Source organism: Siphateles boraxobius, unplaced genomic scaffold (assembly GCF_051911475.1).
Source record: "Siphateles boraxobius isolate OS27281-9 unplaced genomic scaffold, OSU_SipBor_1 7, whole genome shotgun sequence".
In the NCBI taxonomy this organism is placed as follows: domain Eukaryota; kingdom Metazoa; phylum Chordata; class Actinopteri; order Cypriniformes; family Leuciscidae; genus Siphateles; species Siphateles boraxobius.
In genome coordinates, this window is record NW_027509197.1 from 38,667,305 (window position 1) to 38,690,267 (window position 22,963).

At 37.2% G+C, this 22,963-nt stretch overlaps 2 protein-coding genes across 3 annotated transcripts in view; one reads left to right on the plus strand and one right to left on the minus strand.

The window, feature by feature from the left end:
• marchf4b (membrane associated ring-CH-type finger 4b) overlaps window positions 1–5,051 on the plus strand; it is a 35,184-nt gene extending 30,133 nt beyond the window's left edge. The window contains exons 4-5 of one of the 2 annotated variants that reach the window (XR_013197109.1): window positions 1,481–3,014; window positions 3,742–5,051. Coding sequence is in view for 1 of the 2 variants with exons in the window: in XM_077215857.1 (XP_077071972.1) it covers window positions 1,481–1,905 (425 nt within the window). In the remaining variant the exon portion in view is untranslated. Of the gene's footprint in view, window positions 1–1,480 lie in introns of both variants that reach the window. The other variant, XM_077215857.1, reaches the window with a different exon arrangement.
• A 9,036-nt stretch (window positions 5,052–14,087) lies between these two features.
• Window positions 14,088–22,963, minus strand: part of LOC143723425 (X-ray repair cross-complementing protein 5-like) — a 29,017-nt gene continuing 20,141 nt past the window's right edge. Inside the window, exons 11-21 of the mRNA XM_077215837.1 lie at window positions 22,580–22,717; window positions 22,395–22,485; window positions 20,772–20,902; window positions 19,698–19,894; window positions 19,025–19,112; window positions 17,916–17,985; window positions 17,506–17,615; window positions 15,825–15,921; window positions 15,687–15,754; window positions 14,591–14,665; window positions 14,088–14,407 (exon numbers count right to left, since the gene is read on the minus strand). Coding sequence (XP_077071952.1) covers window positions 14,393–14,407; window positions 14,591–14,665; window positions 15,687–15,754; window positions 15,825–15,921; window positions 17,506–17,615; window positions 17,916–17,985; window positions 19,025–19,112; window positions 19,698–19,894; window positions 20,772–20,902; window positions 22,395–22,485; window positions 22,580–22,717 — 1,080 coding nt within the window. The 3' untranslated portion in view covers window positions 14,088–14,392. The remainder of the gene's footprint in view (window positions 14,408–14,590; window positions 14,666–15,686; window positions 15,755–15,824; window positions 15,922–17,505; window positions 17,616–17,915; window positions 17,986–19,024; window positions 19,113–19,697; window positions 19,895–20,771; window positions 20,903–22,394; window positions 22,486–22,579; window positions 22,718–22,963) is intronic.

Genomic DNA, 22,963 nt, shown 5'->3' on the forward strand with positions numbered 1-22,963 from the left:
AATAGCGAATCCGCCATGGCGCGAGCGCCACTGGCTTTCAAAGGGAATGGGAAATTAGACTCTGATTGGTTTATCGCACGTTGCGCCGCAAACACAACCATTACTCATTAAGAGAATACGGACAACACTTTTAGACCATGCGCCGATCATTTTTCCTCTCGTTAAAGGGTTAGTTCACCCAAAAATGAAAATTCTGTCAGTAAATACTCTCCCTCATGTTGTTCAACCCCGTAAGACCTTCGTTCATCTTCAGAACAAAAATTAAGATATTTTTGATTAAATCTGAGAGCTGGATCACTCCTCCATAGGCTTCTTCAGGGATTGAAACTTGCCGCCCAGAAAAGTTATTAAAGACATCGTTAAAATAGTCCAAGTGACTACAGTGGCTCAATCTTAAGTTTATCAAGCGACGAGAATACTTTTTGTGCGAAAAACAAACAAAAATAATGACTTTATTTCAACTATTAACTATTCTCTGTGGGGCTCGAGTGAGTTCACTAGTGTAACAGCGCAGCGCTTCTGTTGTTGTACGTCACACGCATCATCACACATGACCAGCGTCGGCCAATAGTGAGCCTACGTGTGACGTAACTCTACGCTGTTACACCAGTGCACTGACTCGAGGCCCACAGAGAAGGAAATGAATAGTTGAAATACAGTTGTGATTTTTGTTTTTTTTGCACATGTAGTAAAGCTCGGGTTCAATCTTGCTTGGAAAGGGAAGGAGACGGCGTCGGTGAGTGGAGTCTGCGGGTCTTTATTCAACAAATGCAAGAAATAACACAGTTCAAACAAAAGTGCGCTACTTTCAGCGGTCACTCTTCCCAATGTGCGCTTCGCGCTCTCAGTCCATTCACAAAACAGGTTATTCAGTCCAATGACAAACGCGCTGCTTTTCCCTCTTATAGCCAGCGCGTACGCCCGCAGTCCTCCACAGCTCTCTTCCTGCTTCCCGCTTCCAAGTGGCTTTTTATTCCTCCCCACGGCAATTACTGCAAACGAGATCAGGTGTTCATCATTTGTCATTTAACCCACTTACGTACCGCTCGCCTCCCAGCTCTCTCTCCGGTTGCAGCGGTTGCTGAACCACGCCCACCTCGCCACAGCACACAAAAAGTGTTCTCTTCGTTTGATAAACTTAAGATTGAGCCACTGTAGTCACTTGGACTATTTTAACTATGTATTTAATAAGTTTTCGGGAAACAAGTTTAAATCCCTTAGAAGCCTATGGAGGAGTGATCCAGCTCTCAGATTTCATCAAAAATATCTTAATCTGTGTTCTGAAGATGAACGAAGGTCTTACGGGGTGAACTATCCCTTTAAACTAGCAATATGGATTCGGACACGCCATAAGTGCACTTGCGCCGTGCGCTTTAGACCATGCGCTTAGATCGTTAAAATAGGGCGCCTAAACTTTGTTGTTCAGTCATGTATTATGAAAAACATTGCAGAAACATAACCCGAATCAATCTCTCCACAGCTCTAATCGTCCACGAGGGGCCGTCCGTCTTCCGCATTTTCCACCGCTGGCAGGCCGTCAATCAGCAGTGGAAAGTTTTAAATTACGACAAAAAGAGAGACAGCGAGGAGGTGAAGAAGAGCGAGGAACTGAAGCGTTTGCTGCTCCACCACAGGGAGCCGGTGAGAGTGGATGTCTCTCCGTCCCCGTCTTCACTCATGGCTTCTGCTGGGACGCCAGCGCTCGACGTGCCCGACGGCACCACACACACCACACAGGACCCCACAGCCACCGATGGCCCGGCTTTGCCTGAACAACACTGTCCGTATAATCTTCGCTATCTATTGAGCCATCTTCGGCCCCACGAGCCCCGGAGCTCGCCGAGTCACATCAGCACGAACACCACCAAACCTAGAGAAGTGGTGATGAGAGTCACCACCGTCTGAGGAGGCCTTTCAGACACACGATGAGCACAGCGTTCAAACTGTTGGATTGGATTATAAATGACTAGAATATATGCTGATCATGAACAATATGGGTTTTTAATTGCATATGCTGAGAGCTGAATTTAAAGCGACAGTTCACCCAAAAATGGACATTCTGTCATTCTTTACTCACCCTCATGAGGCTTCGAAGACGTGTTCATAGTTTTCAGTCATGTGACTGGCATGGAGACGCCCGTAGAACTTCAACACAGGCCTGTCAAGTTTCAATCCACAAATTTAGACCTCGAAATTAAGAAAATAAATTAAAAAGTGAACAAAATGCAAGTTTTGGGCACTCGTGATCATCCTACTGCAGTATTTCAGTGCTTAACATGAAAAACACTTAAAGTGCCTTAATGTACTAAAACACTGATATTAAAAGATCTAATTAAGTTTACACCTTACTGATGATGCATGCTAGATACAGGTGCGCAGATGAGCCTAGAATGTGAATGCAATGTGCTTATTGGTGAAGCGTTTTCTTCATAATGGTTTTCTACGGAAAAACGAATAACAAGAAACTGCGTGTTGAGTTTATATTCTGCTTGCCTGTACATAGTATGCATCATTAATATGCGGTATATTGATTTGATCTTTTAATCTCACTGTCTTACTATATTAGTTCTAAGTACAAACCTGGCAAAAATGGAACAAAAAAGGAGAATTAATGAAGAATCTTTATGCATAAAACAATTAATTGTTCGACATTAAAAATAACAATATATGGGTTTAGAGCCTGTTATTTTAGTTTTATTAATATACTATGATTTATATGTTATTTAATCTAATTTATTTATAAGTGTCATTTTAATCAATTTGAATTAGTTTAAATAATGTTGTCAGTTTTCTTATTTTTATTAGTTGTACTTTTTTAAGTGTCTATTTAGTTGTATTCGTTTTATTTCAGTACTACTTCAGTTAATTTAGTACTTTAAATGAAATTTTGAAATGTTGCCTGTATTTTATTACAGTTAATGTTTATTTTATTTCAAGTACCAAAAATGTTTGTTTTTATGTTTTAGTTTTAGTCACCGATAGTAACCCTGTTTGAGGGTGAGTAAACAATAGGAGCATTTTTGTTTTGGGGTAAATTATTCCTTTATATTTAGATCATATTTATTTAAAAAAAAAAAAAGGTAGTTATGGGAGATTAAAAAGTCGCACCACGGCTGAAAAATTTAATGATCGACTCACACACAGGTAACGTTTCCAGCACGTAGGCTCCTCGTCAGACAATTAAAAGTTAAACAAACAACGCCTTTATACTCACAGGTGATATAAAAAAAAATTTTTTTCTTACCAATTATCACCCAAGAGAAGAAAGAGAGGCAAGGGAAAATACAAAGGAAAAATGCAAAAATAATGCATACTAAATATGAAAGTAAAATTAAACATACAAAATGAATATCCATTTAAATAGTGATACCTGCATACGCCAAAAACAAAATAAAGAGCAAATCTTAAAGAAACAGACACATATCAAATTCAATTAATCCCCTAGGTGCCAGAATCCAGAAGGTTTCACGTTAATTCACGATGAGAATTTGATATCTGTCCGTTTCTTTAAGATTTGCTCTTGATTTTGTTTTTGGTGTATGCATCACTATTTAAATGGATATTCATTTTGTATGTTTAATTTTTCTTTCACATTTAGTATGCATTATCTTTGTATTTTTACTTTGCCTTTCTTCGTTCTCTTTGGTGATAATTAGTATCAATGGGGGTGGGGGAGAGGGGGGGGGGGTCACCTGTGAGTATAAATGCGTTGTGTGTTTAACTTTTAATGGTCTTACGAAGAGCCTACGTGCTGGAAACGTTAACACATGTGTGTTAGCCGTGGTGTAGCGACTTTATTTCCCCCCCTTTTTATCAATGTCTTTGTTGAGCACCCGATTTGAACAACATTTTGCTTTGCTGTAGATGTGTGTGCTTTGGAACTGATTTTACTGAGTTTTGGGAGATTATAAATATGTTTACAGTAACGTTATCGGTGCCGCCACAGAGACGTTAAACGGAGCGTGTGGATCCGCCCATGACCCTTTCACTGTCCATAAAGAATGAGTGACAGCTGTCAATCATCACTTTGACAGATGCCACTCAGGACTGCAGCTCCATCTGTTGAAAAGCACAAGCCGTCTTTCTCAAGCTCTCTTGCTTTTTCTGTTCTTCTCATGCTTGCTGGTAATGCATGTGTTCATATTCTCACAACCTTTGTGAGGATATTGATCATCTCAAATCATAGAAGAGGGACGTCCATGTGAACATTTCTCCCTTGAGCACTTAAAAGTCAACATGAAATCAAAATTAACTTTTTTTTATAACACATATCTCTTAATGTCTTAGGTGTTATTGTGCTCAATTCATCAGTGCACCTTATTCTAAAGAAAACAAATTATTGTCTTCTTAATCTTTAATCAAAATGTAATTACTTGCTCTGCCTCTGAAATAACTTTTCACAATTTTTTACAATCCAATCAATTCCCGATGGATAAAATCAAGTTCTGCTATACTTTATTTATTTTAACATTTGGTTTCAATGAAAACACATCTCATAATAGAATTAAAATATGTTGCAAACAGTGTTTCATGTTGACTTTAACACCAGGAGAATTGTCCCTTCAATTATTGTAAGCAAATTACAAATACAATTATATTAAAAACATTACATTTACCATCTGTTTATCCCACAGACAAACAGTGAAGGCCAGACATTTTGGGTTTGATTATTAAAGGACTAGTTCACTCAAATTTTGTCATCATTTACAGTATTCACCCTCATGTTACTTTCTTTCTTTCTGTGGAAAACAAAGGAGCTGTTAAGCAGAATATTGAAGCTGATTTTTCAGGTTCATACAAATAAAACAAAAGATGATTTATAGCGAAAAAGTACCACCAGCACCAGGTTTGGAACAACACGAGGTCGAGTAAATGATGACAAAGTTGTTGTTTTTGGATGAATTATGCCCTGTTGACGCAGTTTACTTATTTTGCCATCATATATTTCTATCAGATATAACGGTATCAAATTCAACATGGTGTGCTGAGATCCATATTTTTGTCATGTTGCCATTTCATATCTAATGAAATAAAACTAATGTATAAACGAACATGAAACGACTGAAATATTACACATCTTTGGAATCAGACGTGTCTGACGGTTTGACCCATCTCAGCACCTGTAGGGCGTCAGGTAACACTGAATAATTCAGTTGATGAAGCGCTGCTATCAATAAGAAGAGTTAAAATAACAGTCAGCCTGCACAGGAAGATCCCAGAGTTCATCATGAGCACATCTGCTATTCTTCTCTTGAATTCAGCAGCTTTAAAGGAACACGCCGAGTTTTTGGGACTTCAGCTTATTCACCGTATTCCTCCATACATGCCCTTTTCATCTCCTTCCGTGCTGTAACTCTGACTGACGCACCCACCGCTAGCCTAGCTTAGCACAAAGACTGGAACTAAATGGCTGCAGCTAGCATACTGCTCCCAATAAGTGACAAAATAACGCAAACATTTGCCTATTTATATGTTGTGATTTGTATAGTCACAGTGTGTACAAATAACAAGGACATATGAGACACAGCCATCTTCTAACCGTATACATACTGGGAACTATATTCTCAGAAGGCGAAGCACTGCTACTTGGGCGGAGAGATTTGCTCACAGCACCTGAGAAGCCCCGTGGTGAGGATTTCATTTAATTTTAAAATTCATCTATATAATATTGTAATAATGTCAAGTAATGATTAATAAAAAATAAAAAAATAGCAGAAATAAATGTTAGAGCAGGAATAAGAAAGCTGTAATGTAATCTCTGGTTTAAAGGGTAACTAAACACTAAAACAACTTTTTTTAGTTAATTATCTGTAAGAATGGAGCTTCATAAATGCTGTTCATTGATTCGAGTACATTTTTTGACATTTGGGTATAAAGTGTTTTAATTTTCAAATATATGGTGTAAAACGTCTGAGTGCTGCCCTCTTCAGGTTAAACGGAAAGCTCCTGCAGTAGGGGTACTTTCTGACGTAGAATACTCTCTGACGTCACTCTGTCACGCCCTTGGTGCGAGCTCACCACGCCCTTGGCAGCCCCTGGTATAAAACCATCTGGTTCCTCAAAACTATTGTAGCGAGTCAGGAGTTGGAATTACATGTAGGGGTGGGAATCTCTAGGCACCTCACGATTCGATTACGATTCAGAGGCCTGCGATTCGATTCAAAAGCGATTATCGATTATCTGAATCTTTTGTGTGTGTGTGTGTGTGTGTGTGTGTGTGTGAATATAAATACTTTGCTTTAAAAGTACAAAGTAATGACCCATAAAGAATTAACGTACAATATATTTTATTAACATTGCAAAAGAACCAACAGGAAAATAAATGTGTGCCTGAACTAGCAGCATACTTGTAGTAAATTAATAATATAACAACAACAGGTGTTCTGACGATTCATGCTACCCATCGAGATGTGCTATTTACTGGTGCATGTGCAGACTCATTTTTCTTCTGCTTACCACGCCCATAAATCTATGCATCCTTGCTGTGGAGACTTGTAGGAAACTTTGACAGGTCAAAGATGAATATTTGATGATAATTTTTACTTTTCACAGCGTTTTAAAAATAAAAACAGTACATTATACTGTACTCTTAACTTCGAATTTTATTATAATTTTATTTCATATAATATTATCATTTTTACTTGTTATATCAAATGTGATAATTGCTAGTTCATTTAAAATATCCAAATATGCTCCCCATACACTTACCCTGATTAAAATGAAATAACGATGTTATAATATTGTGAGATTTACACCATTATGGAAACAATAGAGAATGAATCAACATTATCTATGATCGATTTGCGTTTGGGTAGCATTTTTCGACAAGGCAGCAGAAATCGTCTGAACACCGGTACAGCCCAGAGCCATAGAGAGAAACGGCTCTGGTACAGCCGAGTGTTTTTCCTCCTCTGGGTGGAAACGTGTCATATGGCTTCTCATATTTGTCGTGTTTCCGAAATATTTTAGTTTTATTCTACAAAGCTTACAACTAGTGTGGCTCTTGTCCAGCTCCTTTCCCCCTTCAACTTCATAGAAGCCAAAATATTTCCACACGTCAGCTTTTAACGAGGAGGGTGTTTGGATTTCGCGCTCAGCCATCGCGTCTCTGTTATGTGCGCACGCCACAGACAGACGGTCCGGGCACTGCACTTCCGCGCTTCAGAGTTCCGTCTTTTGCGTTCCGTCAATATTACGTCATTATAAATAGGCTACAATCTAAAAAAAAAAATTTTTTTTGTTGAAAATCGATTTTTGACATTTGTGAATCGATTCAGAATCGTCCACGTCCGCATCGCGATGCATCTAAGAATCGAATTTTTCCCCCACCCCTAATTACATGTATTGAAAACGATCAGGATAGATACTGTATTTATTAGCATCTAGTTAGCATAGCATTTATATAGTTATTTAGATTATTTCGTGTAGCCTAGGTAGTTAATCTCGCCTATCGCTCCAGTGTGCAACCTGCATTTTACGTGGGATTGCTTCTCCAACGCAATGGAGGTGGAAATGGGCTTCTCCACACAGCTCGCGCTGCCAAACGCTGCTGTTCCTGCATGAACTCCACCACCGCAGCGGCGTCATGATGTGAGTGAGCATATATTTTTAATCACAATTTATGTTCCTTCTTATTAGGCTAAAGTTAATCCTCTGGTGTCGACAAACGCGCCGGCGCGATTTGCTGATTATTTTTTTCACATAGCAGCAAAATATAATGAACGTAATAGTAATAATAATCCTGGAAAATAATACCTCAAAATGACTGAATATAAGAATAATCGGATGCCGATCGCGATGCGGGAGTTAAGACCGCAGTTTGAGCTGGTGTCCACAGACAATTCACCCTCCTCCACTTCAGGTGAAGGTGGGGGAGAAAAGTTCTCGACTTCAAATGACCGCTCTGTTGCAAAGCTACTTGCGTCACTCCATTTTAGCTAGTTTGATAGCAGCTGTCACTGCGGGTCTCAGGGCCACGCCCCCCCGCTCAGCCCCGCCCTCGGTTCGTCGCCTCTATCGCCGCTGGGCTCTGCCCACTTTTCCAGCATTTTTCAAATATTTCCAGTGGGTGGAGTCAGGCTTTGACCAGGGGTTTAGTTACCCTTTAAACTTGCTCGCTCCGCACTTTCATGCGCGCTCAGTTTTCTCCGCATTGGATTGTGGGAAATAGTGCTTCAGCAAGTGTACATCGAATGTACACTCGAATTCAGAGAGGATTGTGGGTAAAAGTAGTGAATGAATGTAGGGAATGATGTCGTTCACTCAGAATTCGGACAGCACTACAAAATGGCAGACACCCGATATAGTGCACTATTTAGTGGATAGGGAGCGGTTTCAGACACAGCTAGAGAGTTCGCTCAGAGTGTTGCACTAATCACTCCGCCCAAGTAGCAGTGCTTCGCCTTCTGATAATACAGTTCCCAGTATGTATACGGTTAGAAGATGGCTGTGTCTCATATGACCTTGTTATTTGTACACACTGTGACTATACAAATCACAACATATAAATAGGCAAATGTTGGCGTTATTTTGTCACTTATTGGGAGCAGTATGCTAGCTGGAGCCATTTAGTTCCAGTCTTTGTGCTAAGCTAGGCTAGCGGTGGGTGCGTCAGTCAGAGTTACAGCACGCAAGGAGATGAAAAGGGCATGTATGGACTTATCTAACTCTGGGGGATACGGTGAATAAGCTAAAGTCCCAAAAAGTCAGCGTGTTCCTTTAAAAATAAAAGCAGACATGAGTTTATATACAGAGAGCATGAAAGTTTAAACCCCATCATATCAAAACTGTAGTTTTAAGGCTTGTAGTTCATGTCTAAACCAAAAGTTAACTAAATCCTTTTAGCAGATAAACTCTGTTTGAGGACTCGTCCTGATATTCGTCCAATCAAATGCTCTCTAGAATGAGATTGTCCCTCCCCTGATGCCATCTGCATAACAAGCATAAAAAGTAGCACATTATAGTTGTGTCCCAAATAACTCACTAAACACGTATACCATGTACTCATCTGTGTAGTGTCTGAATTTTATAAGTTTATTTTGTTGTTCAACATCATCAATTAAATGCATAATTCAGGTATTTAAAGTGCTCTTTTTTGTTTGGGAACACACTAATCACACATTCTACAAACCCGCATAGTGCATACTTGCAAGAACGCCAATTGGGACGCACCTCATGATTCACAAATTTGAATTTAAATTTTTTTAGAAACAAAAATCAAAGAAATCCATATTAAACTATATATACAGATGTGGTCATATTGCATCATATATGTGCTGTTTTTCTGAGTTCCTCACGGTTACACAGAGTTCAACTGCAAGATAATCTCTACATGTAAAAGGTGAGTTTGGGTTTGAATTGCATCATGTGGAACTAAGATTCAACAAGACTCAAAGCTGATCTGTGTCTTCTGAGAAAAACCATCCGGTATCAAAAAAAAGAAGTTGATCCATTTCTTGCCTGAGGAGAAATCTGAAAAATATATTTATTTTAAAACTGCATAACAGAGTGCAACAGCGACCACAGGCTTGTTCTGCAGTTTTCAACCCATTCATTTTCTCCAGGGATATTAGTAATCGGGATTAATCGCAACTAACATTGCATAATATATGTGTGTGTATGTATATTCTTATATTTATACAGGTATATTATATATACACGTCTGTACACACACACACACACGGTCAAAAGTTTGGTAACATTACTATTTTTAATGTTTTTGAAAGAAGTCTGTTCTGCTCAACAATCCTGCATTTATTTGATGAAAAATACAGTAAAACTGAAATATTATTGTTTTCTATGTAAATATATGCTAAATTATATATTAATATGTAAATTAATATGATCAAAGCATCATTTCTCCAGTCTTCAGTGTCACATGATCCTTCAGAAATCATTCTAATATGATTTATTATCAATGTTGGAAACAGTTGTGCTGCTTAATATGTAATAATTTTCACTATATATATAAATGTATGCCTACAATTATATATATATATATTTTTTATATTCACAATGCTTCATGAGAGTGCAACTGGCCAAAGCATCTCCTCTGATTGGTCTCTCTCAGCTGAGGATTATGGGAAGTGTCTTTTGGATCTACAGAAGCATGTATCATCACTGAAGAAACTCATGTTACATCTCTCTTGAAAGCTTTATAAATAATTGCTAAAATTCAGTCTTTTTGTAAAACAATGAATGGGAGTGTACCTCAGGAACAGAAGTGGAGTGTTTCGCTCTACTGACACACGGATCTGAAACACACTGTGATCAGAAAAGCATGAAATTCATTCCTCTCCTTTTATCTTCCCTGTCGCTACTAGAGGTGTAAAGGGGAAAAGGCTGTCGGATTGCTTCCCGGCTCCTGTTTGAAGTTTGAAATGACAGTCATTATAGGTTTCTGCAGTTTTTCATTCTGGAAACATCAAAATGGTGCGTCAGAAATGAGTGCCATGGTTTTAATCGAACGCTCTGAGCTCTGACACTCACACACTCATACACAGAAACTATTACAGTCAGATACGTGACTACAATTCACACACACCCTTCTGAAAACATGAGAGATGAAGATCCTGAGTGGCGGGATTGAGGGAAAGCTTTTGAGCTCGTAGCAAATGTTCTCTGGGATATTGTTATATAATGACAGACTGATTTTCTACCTTATTTCATTTCTTCTCTCAAAATTATCTACACTCAAATGTCATTAGTGGCATAATGTACAGTTACAGTTGGTCATTGTCCGAAAGCAAACGAGGTATAAACTTTTTCCATTCAAGGACCAAAATTGACTAAAAACTAGATAATTTAGATAAATTTTAAATCAATTTACCTCCACTCTTAATATATTTAAAATACAAAAATGTTAAAATATTATATACAAAGTATATAGTACACTTTTTGACTTCTAGTCATTGAGAAAAAAATAAGCATAATAACAATATATTTGAATGTTTTTTACTGAAAAAATTAAACTAAAATTATATATATATATATTCAAAGTAAATAAAAATATTTTTAAATAAAATATCACATTGTTGAGCTGCATAAAATTAAATATATCATTTTCTAAACTATATAATTATATACTATACATTCTATTTTTAATAATATTTTATAAAATACATGTGATAAAATAGTGATATACATTTTTTTATTATAATTATAAAAATGTTAAACAGTGTAATAACTTAAATATTCTGTAAATATTAACTTTTATTAAACTCTATATTATTTTACAATTCTTTTATCACATTAAAATTTGATCGTATATAAAATATTATACAATGGATAGTTCAGACTGTATTCTGATGGATGAGCCGCATCATCAGTTGTAACATACAGATAATAACATATCTGTGTCCGCACACTCAGTGTTGACGTACACAAATTACATGAACTATATTACTTTGCAAAGTTGTTTATTCTGATTAATATCAATAAGATATATGTATGTACTTTACTATTCTTTGCTGAAAACATACTTTACCCGTGATACAAACTGACTCTGATGCCTTATTGCTTTAAGCTTTCAAAAAGAAAGTTTCCATGTTTTATATCTAATTTGTTTTTTATTTAGTTTTGAGCATTATGGCCCACATAAGCGGTGCAAAGAGTTCAAGCGTACCTGGATGATCTGATTTGATTAGATGTCGTACTCATTTGGAAAGGTTTGTGTTTTGCGAGCCGCTGCTGTACGTTCTGCTCCACATCTCGGCAATCTACGCGTACTAGCACAAGTCTATTTGATGTGATGTTTACATCTGGAAGACGTATTTTTAAGAGTGTTTGCTCATCTGCAATACGTCTATAGGACGTTTCCTGTCAGATATCAAATAGACGTTTAGAAGATGTCAGTTTAACATGCATTCTAAATCATTACATCTTAAAGAGATCTTCTAAACGTCTATTCGTTGAGCAAACACTCTTAAAAATACGTCTTACAGATGTAAACATCACATCAAATAGACTTGTGATATCTGGGACCCAACTGATCCATCAAAGAAAGAGGGAAAGACTTGGGAGGAAAAAAAATGGGAATGAAAACACAAACAGACATGATACAGGAAGATATAATATATATATTTCTCATGAACACCTGTGGATCAATCTCATTATTTCTGCTGCAAGGATGTCATAAACATCTTTGAAGTGTGACTTTTTACTTCCCGTTTCCCATGCGAGCGAATGAAATCAATGATTACTCTGTGATCAGAGCAGCGGCCGCTTTACAAGCTGACCTTTTGTCTAACAACACTTTTACCTCTCACTGAAGAATCATTTTAAAAAGGTAAATCCCTGGTTTCCACAAATGACTCAATTAAAGCAATTACTGTAAATAATGACTGAATGCATGCAAGATGGGTGCATGAAATTATTCATTTTAATCTATGGAGCAGCGTCTTATTAACCTGTAGAAACACGTGTCAGGAAGTAGTGCAGGTCACATTACACCCCAAATTCAAAAGAAATAAACTACAGTAGAGGTTATATTATTTTACTTACAGAAAATTTATGTTTTTAGGGCAATTGCCATCATGACAATGAGCCCTCCAGAAATTCATTAACATAATACAAAACAAATTTCTTTGTCATTACTGTAATGCAAAATAGCAAGAATTACTGTATTATGATGAATATTGTTGGCTCTCTGAATTGCTTTCGTTCCTTTTTTAAAAAATTGTCAACATTTTTCTAAATGTCATAATCATTTGTTAACAAACAAGCATTCATTACTTCAATGAGCTCATTGTTTCTGCCTTTAATTATGACATAGTTTAATTTAATACATCTTTAGCAAACTGTGATTTTGTGTTATGTACATTTCTGAAATACATAACTTTAAATCTGATGTTATGTATCATGATTTTCTGTAAAGATGCTTTTAAACGATGTGTATTGTGAAAAGCGCTATACAAATAATTGTGAAATGAATTAAATACATAAATGTAATTAACCGATGAGAATGACTATTGGGAATAATTGAAATTACTCTGGACATGTTTTTTTTTTTGTGCATTAAAAATACATCTAAAATCTTAATGCTTTGAAGAAAAATTATAGTATATAAAAAACAAAGACTTTTTTCTTTTGGCTTTTGGGTGAAATGTGACATGGTGTTCCCATTGATCCGTACTATCTTTCTGTCTGCTTGATCACGCCACTACACCTCTTGTCTCTTCATAACACAGTTATATTGAGCAGTTTGAGACGAAGCCTCGAGCTCGAGCTGTTCGACCCAGGAGACGGTCGTGTGAAACTGCAGCGTGTGCGTTTTCTGGGATCCGGGGGAGGATTGAGACGCTTACGTGCTCTCGGCAAACTGTTGGTGCGAAAAGAAGCAAACTGAGATCATCAGCCCTGAAAGAGACGCCACGATTTATCAAAGCCTCACAGTCTGGCATAAAAAATGAGGGTTTATGAGTGTGGATCATAAACGTCCTGACAGATCCCTCCCAGCTGATTAATGATGAAGTCTGACTCATTTCAGTGAATTAAACTGTTTTTTTCAATGAACTGGTTTGAAAAGATGTTGGCGTGACATTAAATGCACTAGAAATAATAAAGCTAAATGTGACCCTGGATCACAAAACCAGTTACAAGTCGCACGGGAATATTCGTGGCAATAGCCAACAATACATCGTATGGATCAAAATTATAAATTTTTCTTTTATGCCAAAAATCATTAGGATATTAAGTAAAGATCATGTTCCATGAAGATATTTTGTAAATTTCCTACTGTAAATATATTTAAAAATTATTTTTGTAAGTGAATGCAGCATAATTGTGAACATAAATGGACAACTTTAAAGAGGATTTTCTCAATGTTTCGATTTTTTTGCACCCTCAAATTACAGATTTTCAAATAGTTGTAAGTCGACCAAATATTGTCCTATCCGAACAAACCATACATAAATGGAAAGCTTATTTATTGACCCTTGTGACTGGTTTTGTGGTCCAGGGTCACAAATGTAGGCATATATAATTGACATCATGATCAGCCGCTCAAATAGGGATTGTGGAGATACAGAAAGATGTTTGATTGATTTTGCAGAAGTTTTTTTTGTGTGTTCAGGACTGAAGGGAATCAGTTTTATTTTGTTTAATCTTTTATTTGAAGCATCACTGCCTGTATAAAGTACATGGACATTTATTTTTTTCCTTTAGAAAACCCAACAAGCATAGACTGTGCAGTATGTGAGACATTCAAGTAATCAAACTCTAGCAACATAATCGCTCCAAACTGCAAACCTGTAGCATTTATGATGTAGAAAAGCATGCAGTACAAAAGAATACGATTAACTAAAGCACTTGAAATGTTTTTAGGGATTTGTGTGTCACAAGTAATGGCACCTAATGGAGAGTTGCAGGAGGTTGATGGACGTCCGTGTTGGTTTTACATCATGTCCAGCTGCATAAAAAAACATTAGTCAACAACTTAGCATGTCATTAAAAAGCGAATGCCTGAAATCTCTAGTAAAGAATAACAGACCAGTGAAGTTTTATTTTTCTAACTTTTAGACCATACATCACTCACAAAAATAATAATTGATATGCTTGTCATCAAAACAAGCAAAAACCATGCAACACTCACCAGATCATCTACATCTCCAGTGTCGTCCTGAGCCGGAGCCGCCAGCTCTTCCTCTTTCTGCTCGAACGCCAGGAACTAAACCAGCAAATACAGAGTTAAACCACCACAATAACACACAGACTTTACCAGCAACCTCTGCATATGAAAGAGGACCTATTATGCCCTTTTTTAAAGTCTTGTTTTTCTGGTTTAAAGTTTTTTAGTCTCTATTAGAACAGGTTTTGCTGCTTGAATGTTCATTATTTTCCTCATATTCTCCATTGTTGCAGCTCCTCTCTTCCCAGTCTGTCAGTAAAACTCTGGAATATGTTTTTTACAAAAGCATTGTTAGCCAACTATGGTCGCCAGTTACGTCATTATCAGCAGTTCAAAGATTCTGTGTTTCCAGAAACCATCGTTCTAACAAACATTCGCAAACAGCATCACAGAGTTGTGTGTTTGGAACGACAGCTCTCGATCTGTGGTTAGAAACAGAGTTTCTTGTTTGCATGACGTGCGGACTCAATAAATCCTTATCTTGAGCAAAATAAGCAAGCTGACATTTAGTAGAATCTGTATCTTTTATTTAGAATACATAAGTGTCATTTATGTCTTTTAGTTCGTTAAGAGATTTAATTTAAAGCACCGTTTTTGAAGAGTGCGCATGTGCAAACATGCTCTAATACGTAAGAACGAGTCTATGATTGAATCTGGAAATAAAGCAAAATAACTGAGAAAAAGAGATAGTCCTCAGATGCCATGTCTGTAATGTATAGCAAAAAATATGACATTAATTCGATCTCAAACAGATTCATTAAAAGTAGTTATTACTCCAACACCTGCGTGACATCATTAACCAACATGGTTGAAACGACCGATTTGCATCAATATGGTTTCAGGAAACAGTCGTGACTAGCTAGAAACACAGCATGTTTAGTTCCTGTCTGTATTAAGCCCCGCCTTCTGAAAAGCACACTGTGCTCTGATTGGTCGGCTGGATCAGTGTGTTGTGATTGGTCAAGCGCTTCGAGCGTGTTTGGGAAATGTCCCGCCTCTTAGCATAACTTTAGACCTTAGACTTTAGACCCCGCCCCTTTATTCAGCGAGTTGGAAGTACCTGGTTTGCGTCTTGTTTGGAGACGGTGCTTCCGTCCACTTCATCTTTGCTTATGAGCGTCAGAGCATCTGAAAACACAAGCACATGTTGAAGGCATGATGACTTCAGCTCAACGTGAGCAGAAGGCTTGTTCTTTACCTTGTCTAAGCAGATCCCAGAATTCCTGAAGATTCCTGTCAGGAACGCTCCTCTTCAGGGACTGCATGTAACTGTTGAAAAGCTCTGCGTTTCCGCTCTGATGGAGTAAATGTCATTGGGAGATTGTGGTCAGGCGCAGTAGGACGTGTGGAAGCACATGCAATGATGCTCTGAGCTCATGTACTCATACTTAATGTCATAAACACTCAAAACTTATAATGGTTGGTCTGGTGCAAACAGGGTAAAAAATGTTCAATAAAAAAAGAAATTGTACTTCAAGCCTTAACAGAAGCAGAATAGTAAAAACCAGTGCTATTGTTAACTAAAACTAAAAAAACTAAATAAAATTGTGTGTTCATTTGAAATAAAGCAATATATATATATATATATGGTACTGTGTGTGTATATATATTTTTTAAATTATTATTTCTGTCAAATCAATTAAAAAAATAACTAATTAGTCACATTTTTACAAGTAAATTCACACCTTAATGTAAAGTCGCTAATTAATGTAGAATCAACACAAAGACGGTATATTTTCAAATATGTTTAATAGCATCTTTTTATGCATGTAAGGCCAGTATCACTATACAAATACTGTTACTGATGTCTCGATGAAATGAGTTTTTCCTAACATCACAGATCCTGACATGCGAGTACTTTGGATGTTTACACAAAGTGCACAGGAACCTATCACGAAAGAGTCTGATGTTGACATGTCGCTAATGACACAACACTCTAATAAGCATTAAATATATCAAATGCAAAAGTTGGGTAAAACAGTCTACTTTTTACTAGCCACTTCATTGTTCAATATAAGCAAGTCTTGACTCAAATTCTCTTGACTTGTTCACACTCTTGGTTTTCTTTCTTCAAATCATTATGGCTTTGTAAATGTAAATGTGAGACATCCTTAAATTCGTCCACTATCCAGGGTTCGTACCGATACTGTAAAATTAAGACTTTTCAAGCACTACTTTTTTTGAAGGACTACAATCAGATATCTCACTTGTTAACCAATATCTTTATTATCTTTCAAATTCTAATAAAGGAAAATGGATGAATAAAACAAAATGGTACAAATAAAGTGCAGTGCATGCAATGACTGTGGTAACTGTGGTAAAAGGATACTATGACAAAGATATCGCTTTCTTATTCAAACTGATTTTTTTCTCAAGAATGTATGATTGACCTGAAGAATGAAAGCTGTATCATATACTTGGATATTCATATGAGCAATATCACGTTCATAGCCATGCGAAATGGCTCTATATCTATATCAGACGGGTTGCGGCGTTGATTTTGAGTGAAAAGATAGTTTTATCGATATAATTACACACTCTATTTTCACATATATTTTCTTTCAATGATTCAAGCACCTTTTAATAAATAGGGCTGATTTCAAGGTTTTTCCAGGACTTAAATTTCAAAGAGTCAAATTCAAGCACTTTAAGCACCTTGTTTGAACCCTGACAATCAGAAATGTACTTATGATGCCTTAAAATCCAGTCTAGGTAGGCAGCTCACTAGGTTTTGGAACGGAGCCTCAGACTCGACCTGAGCTCAGATCCTCCGACATGAATCCCAACAGTGTGTTTTTCCTACTGCCCGAACCCCCCCAGAACACGACTGATTCTTAAGTGATTCCTGATTGGATGCAGAGGTTTAATTGAGAGCTCACCGATACAGACTGATCCCTGAAAGCCTGGATACATGTGATGCTCTTGGTGTAGTACTCAGGGCTCCTGTTGCCCAGCAACTGCTCAATCCTGTGGGTCAGCTGCTGGCACGCTGTCAAGGTTACAAAACAATGATTATCAAAGCGAATGCACTAACTAGAAAACCTGCAGCTAACATTCAGAAACAACACCGCTCAATGACAGCGTCCGTCGAATCAATTAAAGCTTACATCACACTGAGAGACTATTCAGTGCTTCAGAGACGACGAGCAACCTTGCAGACATGCCTGAAGTGACGCTACTGCATTCACATTACAGTATGCATAATAGTTGACACTTTTTTTAAGGTTACTAACGTCGCTCATCATAGGAGAGAGATGAAAAAAAATCAAACTGAACACTCAAATCTCACCCTGATCGAAAGAAACGGTCTTCTGTCTAATCAGCGTGCAGAAATCTCTCGACGGATTTATGCTGCCAACCTGAAAGAGAGAGTGTGTGTTAAAGAGCAATGATTCATACAGTATTCGAGTAAATATGAATACATGTTTCTGGTCTTATTTGTGCTTATGTTACCGTAAATAACTCTTTTAGTATCTGAAACAGCTTTTCTGCTGTCAGGCAGCTGTCTGGTGCACATGATTTTCACTCTGAAATGCTTCATGTTTCTTACAAAATGGGTTGCGAAAGGCCTTTCACATCGACTTTAAGATAGTGACAGCTTTTTGAATGCTTTATAAATTAAAGGGAAAGCATTAAAAAATAAATATATCAAAAAATATTTAAATTAGTGCAGTCAAATCGATTAATCACATCGAACATAAAAGTTTGTAAGTATATAATATATATATGTGTGTGTATATATATATATATATATATATCAACTTTTATGTAAGACGTGATTACTCCATTTGACCGCAATAATTTAATATATATAATTCAATGTAATATATTACTCTAGAGTTAAAAAGTTTGGGGTCGATTCTTTAAAAAAAAGGTTTTTGAAAGAGTCTCTTCTGCTCACTAAGGCTGCATTTATTTGATAAAAAACACAGTAAAACCAGTAATATTATGAAATATTATTACAATTTAAAATAAGTGTTTTCTATGTGAATATATAGTAAAATGTAATTTATTTCTGTGATCAAAGCTGAATTTTCAGCATCATTACTCCAGTCTAATATGCTGATTTGCTGCTCAAGACACATTTATGATTATTATCAATGTTGAAAACAGTTGTGCTGCTTGATATTTTTGCAGAAACCGTAATACATTTTATTCAGGATCCTTTGATGAATAGAAAGCCCAAAAAGAACAGCCTTTATTTGAAATAGATTTTGGCACCATTATAAATGCCTTTACTGTTACTTTTGATAAATGTAATGCATCACTGCTGAGTAAAAGTATTTGTTTCTTTCAAAAAGAGCCCTAACTTTTGAACTGTAGTGTAAAACTATAACTACTTATAAAATCTAGTAATTTTAATCAGAGTGTACATTATTGAACAGGTTTTTGTCTCACCGATGTGACGTTGCCCTGCGCAATCTCAGCCAGGTTAAACTCGATCTCTTCATCCACTTTGACTTTCTTCACATCTGGCTCATCAGCACTGATGAAGACACAATCAACGCACAGATCAACATCACCAACTAAAATATAGTTAGTACAACATATTATAAACAGTAAACAAAAAAACATCGCACACTTGCAGATGATAGGTGCGTAGGAAAAAACGACCAAAATAGGTAGATAAATCTGCAAATGAAAAACTCCTGCATACTATAGGTACTTGCATTTATAAAAACTTTTTTTTTTTCATTATTGAACAGGTTTTTATAAATGCAAGTACCGATAGTGTGCGGGAGTTTTTCATTTGCATATTATAAACAGTAAAAATGCCAGAAAGATCAACCTTAAAAGTATGTAGACATACATTTTGTGAGTTTTATTACAATCCTCCAGAATACATAATTCCAATTGGTCGGTCGCAAAATAAACCCCTCCCCCATCGGTTTGCATAACTGCATATTTCTTCATTGCGATTCCACTTAAATAATGAAAAACATCCATTGATAGCAGTGCAAATATGTCTATCACAATACATAGATCCCATTAAACCGCCCCTGCTGGAAGTCATGTAGCACTTCTCATTGATTTGATCCGCAGCTCCAGTGTTGATTTGATCCATTCTCACCTGACGCCGAACACGTCTGCGCTTGTCTTCAGCTCTTTCTTTTTCAGCACCACTTTCATGGGGAACTTGGTCTTAACGTCCTGCAGAGGAGCCTGGCAGCGTGTGGACACGGCCTGGGGTCGCTCGAGGGCCGCTTTCAGCCAGGGCTCGATGGACGGCAGGGGACCATCAGGATTCACACCGCGGTGATGCAAACACTGAGGACACGAGCCAAGAAAAGATCAATGAGACCCACTGCAGAGACACGACCTGAGACAACATGGATTTCACAGCCAATATCACACACCTGAATCACTGTATTACTGAAGGACAAAGAGAGGAGATGTGAGGGGGAATAAACACTAGGGCACAGTGTGTGTTTGTGTTTGCATATTGAAAGAAACAAATGCTTTTATTCAGCAAGGATGCATTGAATTGATCAAAATGATTTTCTATTTCAACTAAATGCTGTTTTTGTGAACTTTCTATTCATCAAAGAATCCTGGAAAAAACAGCACAACTTTTTTTTAACATTGATAATAATCAGAAATGTTTCCTGAGCAGCAAATTGGGATATTAGAATGATTTCTGAAGGATCATGTGACACTGAAGACTGGAGTAAGGATCCTGAAAATTTATGTTAATAATGTTTTAACATACTCAAAAAGAAAACACAAAATTAAAGTTTTTACTGTATTTTTGATCAATTAAATCCAGCCTTGGTGAGAATAAGACCCCCTTAACTTACTGTATATATATATAAAGTCGGCATGAAATTTGCGACATTTTTTTCTTTCCTAGTCTGAGTTACTGTAAATTAACTAATGTTAACAAACTGAAACTTATTGTAAAAGTGTTACAAAAAATAGATGTTTAAAATGTATAGATATAGATAACCATGCTTGTTTCTGACTGTATTATTAAATTAATGCATATAAATGAAAATGCTTAAATATTCTTCTTCCTCGAGTTTATTTAGTGTGAAACACATGCCTTGAGTTTTTAGCTGGATGTTTACATTAAACGTTCTGAATCTATTTGACTACTTTGAAAGTATCAGATTTTGTCAGGCTGCCTATCCCATTCCCATCATGCCTGGAAAAGTCTCTGGAACTGTGGGTTTGGTATGTGGTTGACTTTAAAGATGTCCACGCTCTCTCCATCCTCGTCCTCTTCCACCAGCATCATGGAGTCGATCAGCGAGTCCACGGCGGACAGCTGAGACTCTAACCAGAGACATTCACACAAAGACAAGAAGGTCAATATGCATCTCCTTTAGTCTATATGTGACCACAAAACCAGTCACAAGGGTCATTTAAAAAAAAAATTGAGATGTATACATCATCTGAATGCTGAATACATCAGCTTTCCATTGATGTATATGGTTTGTTAGGATAGGACAATATTTGGTCGAGATTTGAAAATCTGGATTCTGAGGGTGCAACAAAATCGAAACATTGAAAAAAATCACCTTTAAACTTGTTCATTTATATTCGTGCTTTTGCTGCATCCACTCACAAAAATGTTTTTTTAAAGCGGCACTATGCAGGATTTCTGCTTTTGTCAAACAGCGCCCCCTAGAGTCACTGTAGAGTACTTGTATTTAACGTTACTGTCGTAAATACAACTCATGCAGAGCGTGACAGTCTATGATCTGCACTCACGGCCTCTGCACTTCATAATAATAAAGTAGTCTACCGCGTTAGGCTTACCTGAGCCTAAATGCCAGATGACAAAGTGTATCATGTACGTTGCATTATTTCGTAACGATGTCCGTTATGATGTTGTTAGACATGATTATTGCAATTTATCATAATAGTTTCCAAATTGCGCTCATTTACACTATTTACAACGTGTAGGCTTATTTATGTCCTGATAATTATGTGAGATATTGACAACTGTTCTCATGATAATCGCAGGAATCAACTTTAACAGTGAAAGCCTGAGCGAGTGGGACTTTTGTCCGGTTCCTCGCGCTGTCAGATTCTCGTTACCTTTTTCTAGACTCTTCCGACAGCGCGCGCTTCGTTTTTTTTTGCCATTCTGAAAACGCAGGTCCGATTTTTACTCGTGTCTGACTCCTCGCTCGGCCGTTTCCTCTTTCTCTGTTCCTCCGACAATGCTTTCCTAGCTTTCTGCTTCTTATATGCGGCTTAAGTCATGACGATAGTTGTTCTTATAGCTAGCCGGATCCTGGATGGGGGCGTGTATCTTGCTTTAACTGTCTATGCCTGGCGTGTATTTATGTATGTGTGCAGTGCCGTAAAGCAATTTGTTACATCGCGAGAGCTAAAATCACGGGATACTTCCTGGCGCTGAGGCCGGCAGTCCGCCGGCACAAAGTTGCAAGTGTAGTTTTTCCGCTCACAGGCACCAGAAGGGGGGCGAGACGACCACCATTCAGCCCGAAATGAGTCATATAACCATTCCAATAACTCCAAAGCTGTTCAGTTAAGCTAAAAAAACTGCATAGTGCCGCTTTAATATATTTATGGTAGGAAATTTACAAAATATCTTCATGGAACATGATCTTTACTTAATATCCTAATGATTTTTGGCATATAAGAAAAATCGATAACTTTGACCCATACAGTGTATTGTTGGTGATTGCCACAAATATACCCGTGCGACTTGTGACTGGTTTTGTGGTCCAGGTTCACATATGTGCCTCAGAATCTAACTCTGTGTTTATTCGGCTCTTGTAATGTGAGGTCGCACCTGAGGGCATGAACTTCTTGTTGTTTTCCAACATTGGGAAGGAGAAATGTCGGAGATCCTCCATATAGGGCAGCTGCACGTACAGCAGACACTGAGGACGGGAGACATGAGGAGTGACTCTGCTGTCCAACATACTGAAGATTAAACATTTAAAGTGTGTTTTCTGCTCGATATGATCCACATACTTCATATTTCTCCTTGATACAGGGAAAGGCGGCGCCCACTTGAGGATTGCTGCGGCGATCGTAAGCATAGCGCACAATCGCTGCCATCTTTAGACCATCAAGGGCATGAATCAGAGCGGACAGAGCCACTGCCGCATGCTGCACACACACAATAAAACACACTCACAAAAGAATACATGCAGTTTAGTCAAAAGTCTCAGACGGCTAGTTAAAATGCTTCTATGCTGCTTTTATTTACACAATCATTCAAAAGTTTGGGGTCAGTTCAATTTGTTTTTTTTTAGGTAACACTTTACTTAAAGCCTTTATATATGATGCATTATAAAAGTATTTTTAATGCATTAATTATGCACCTTATAATGCATTGTGATATCTCATAAATAA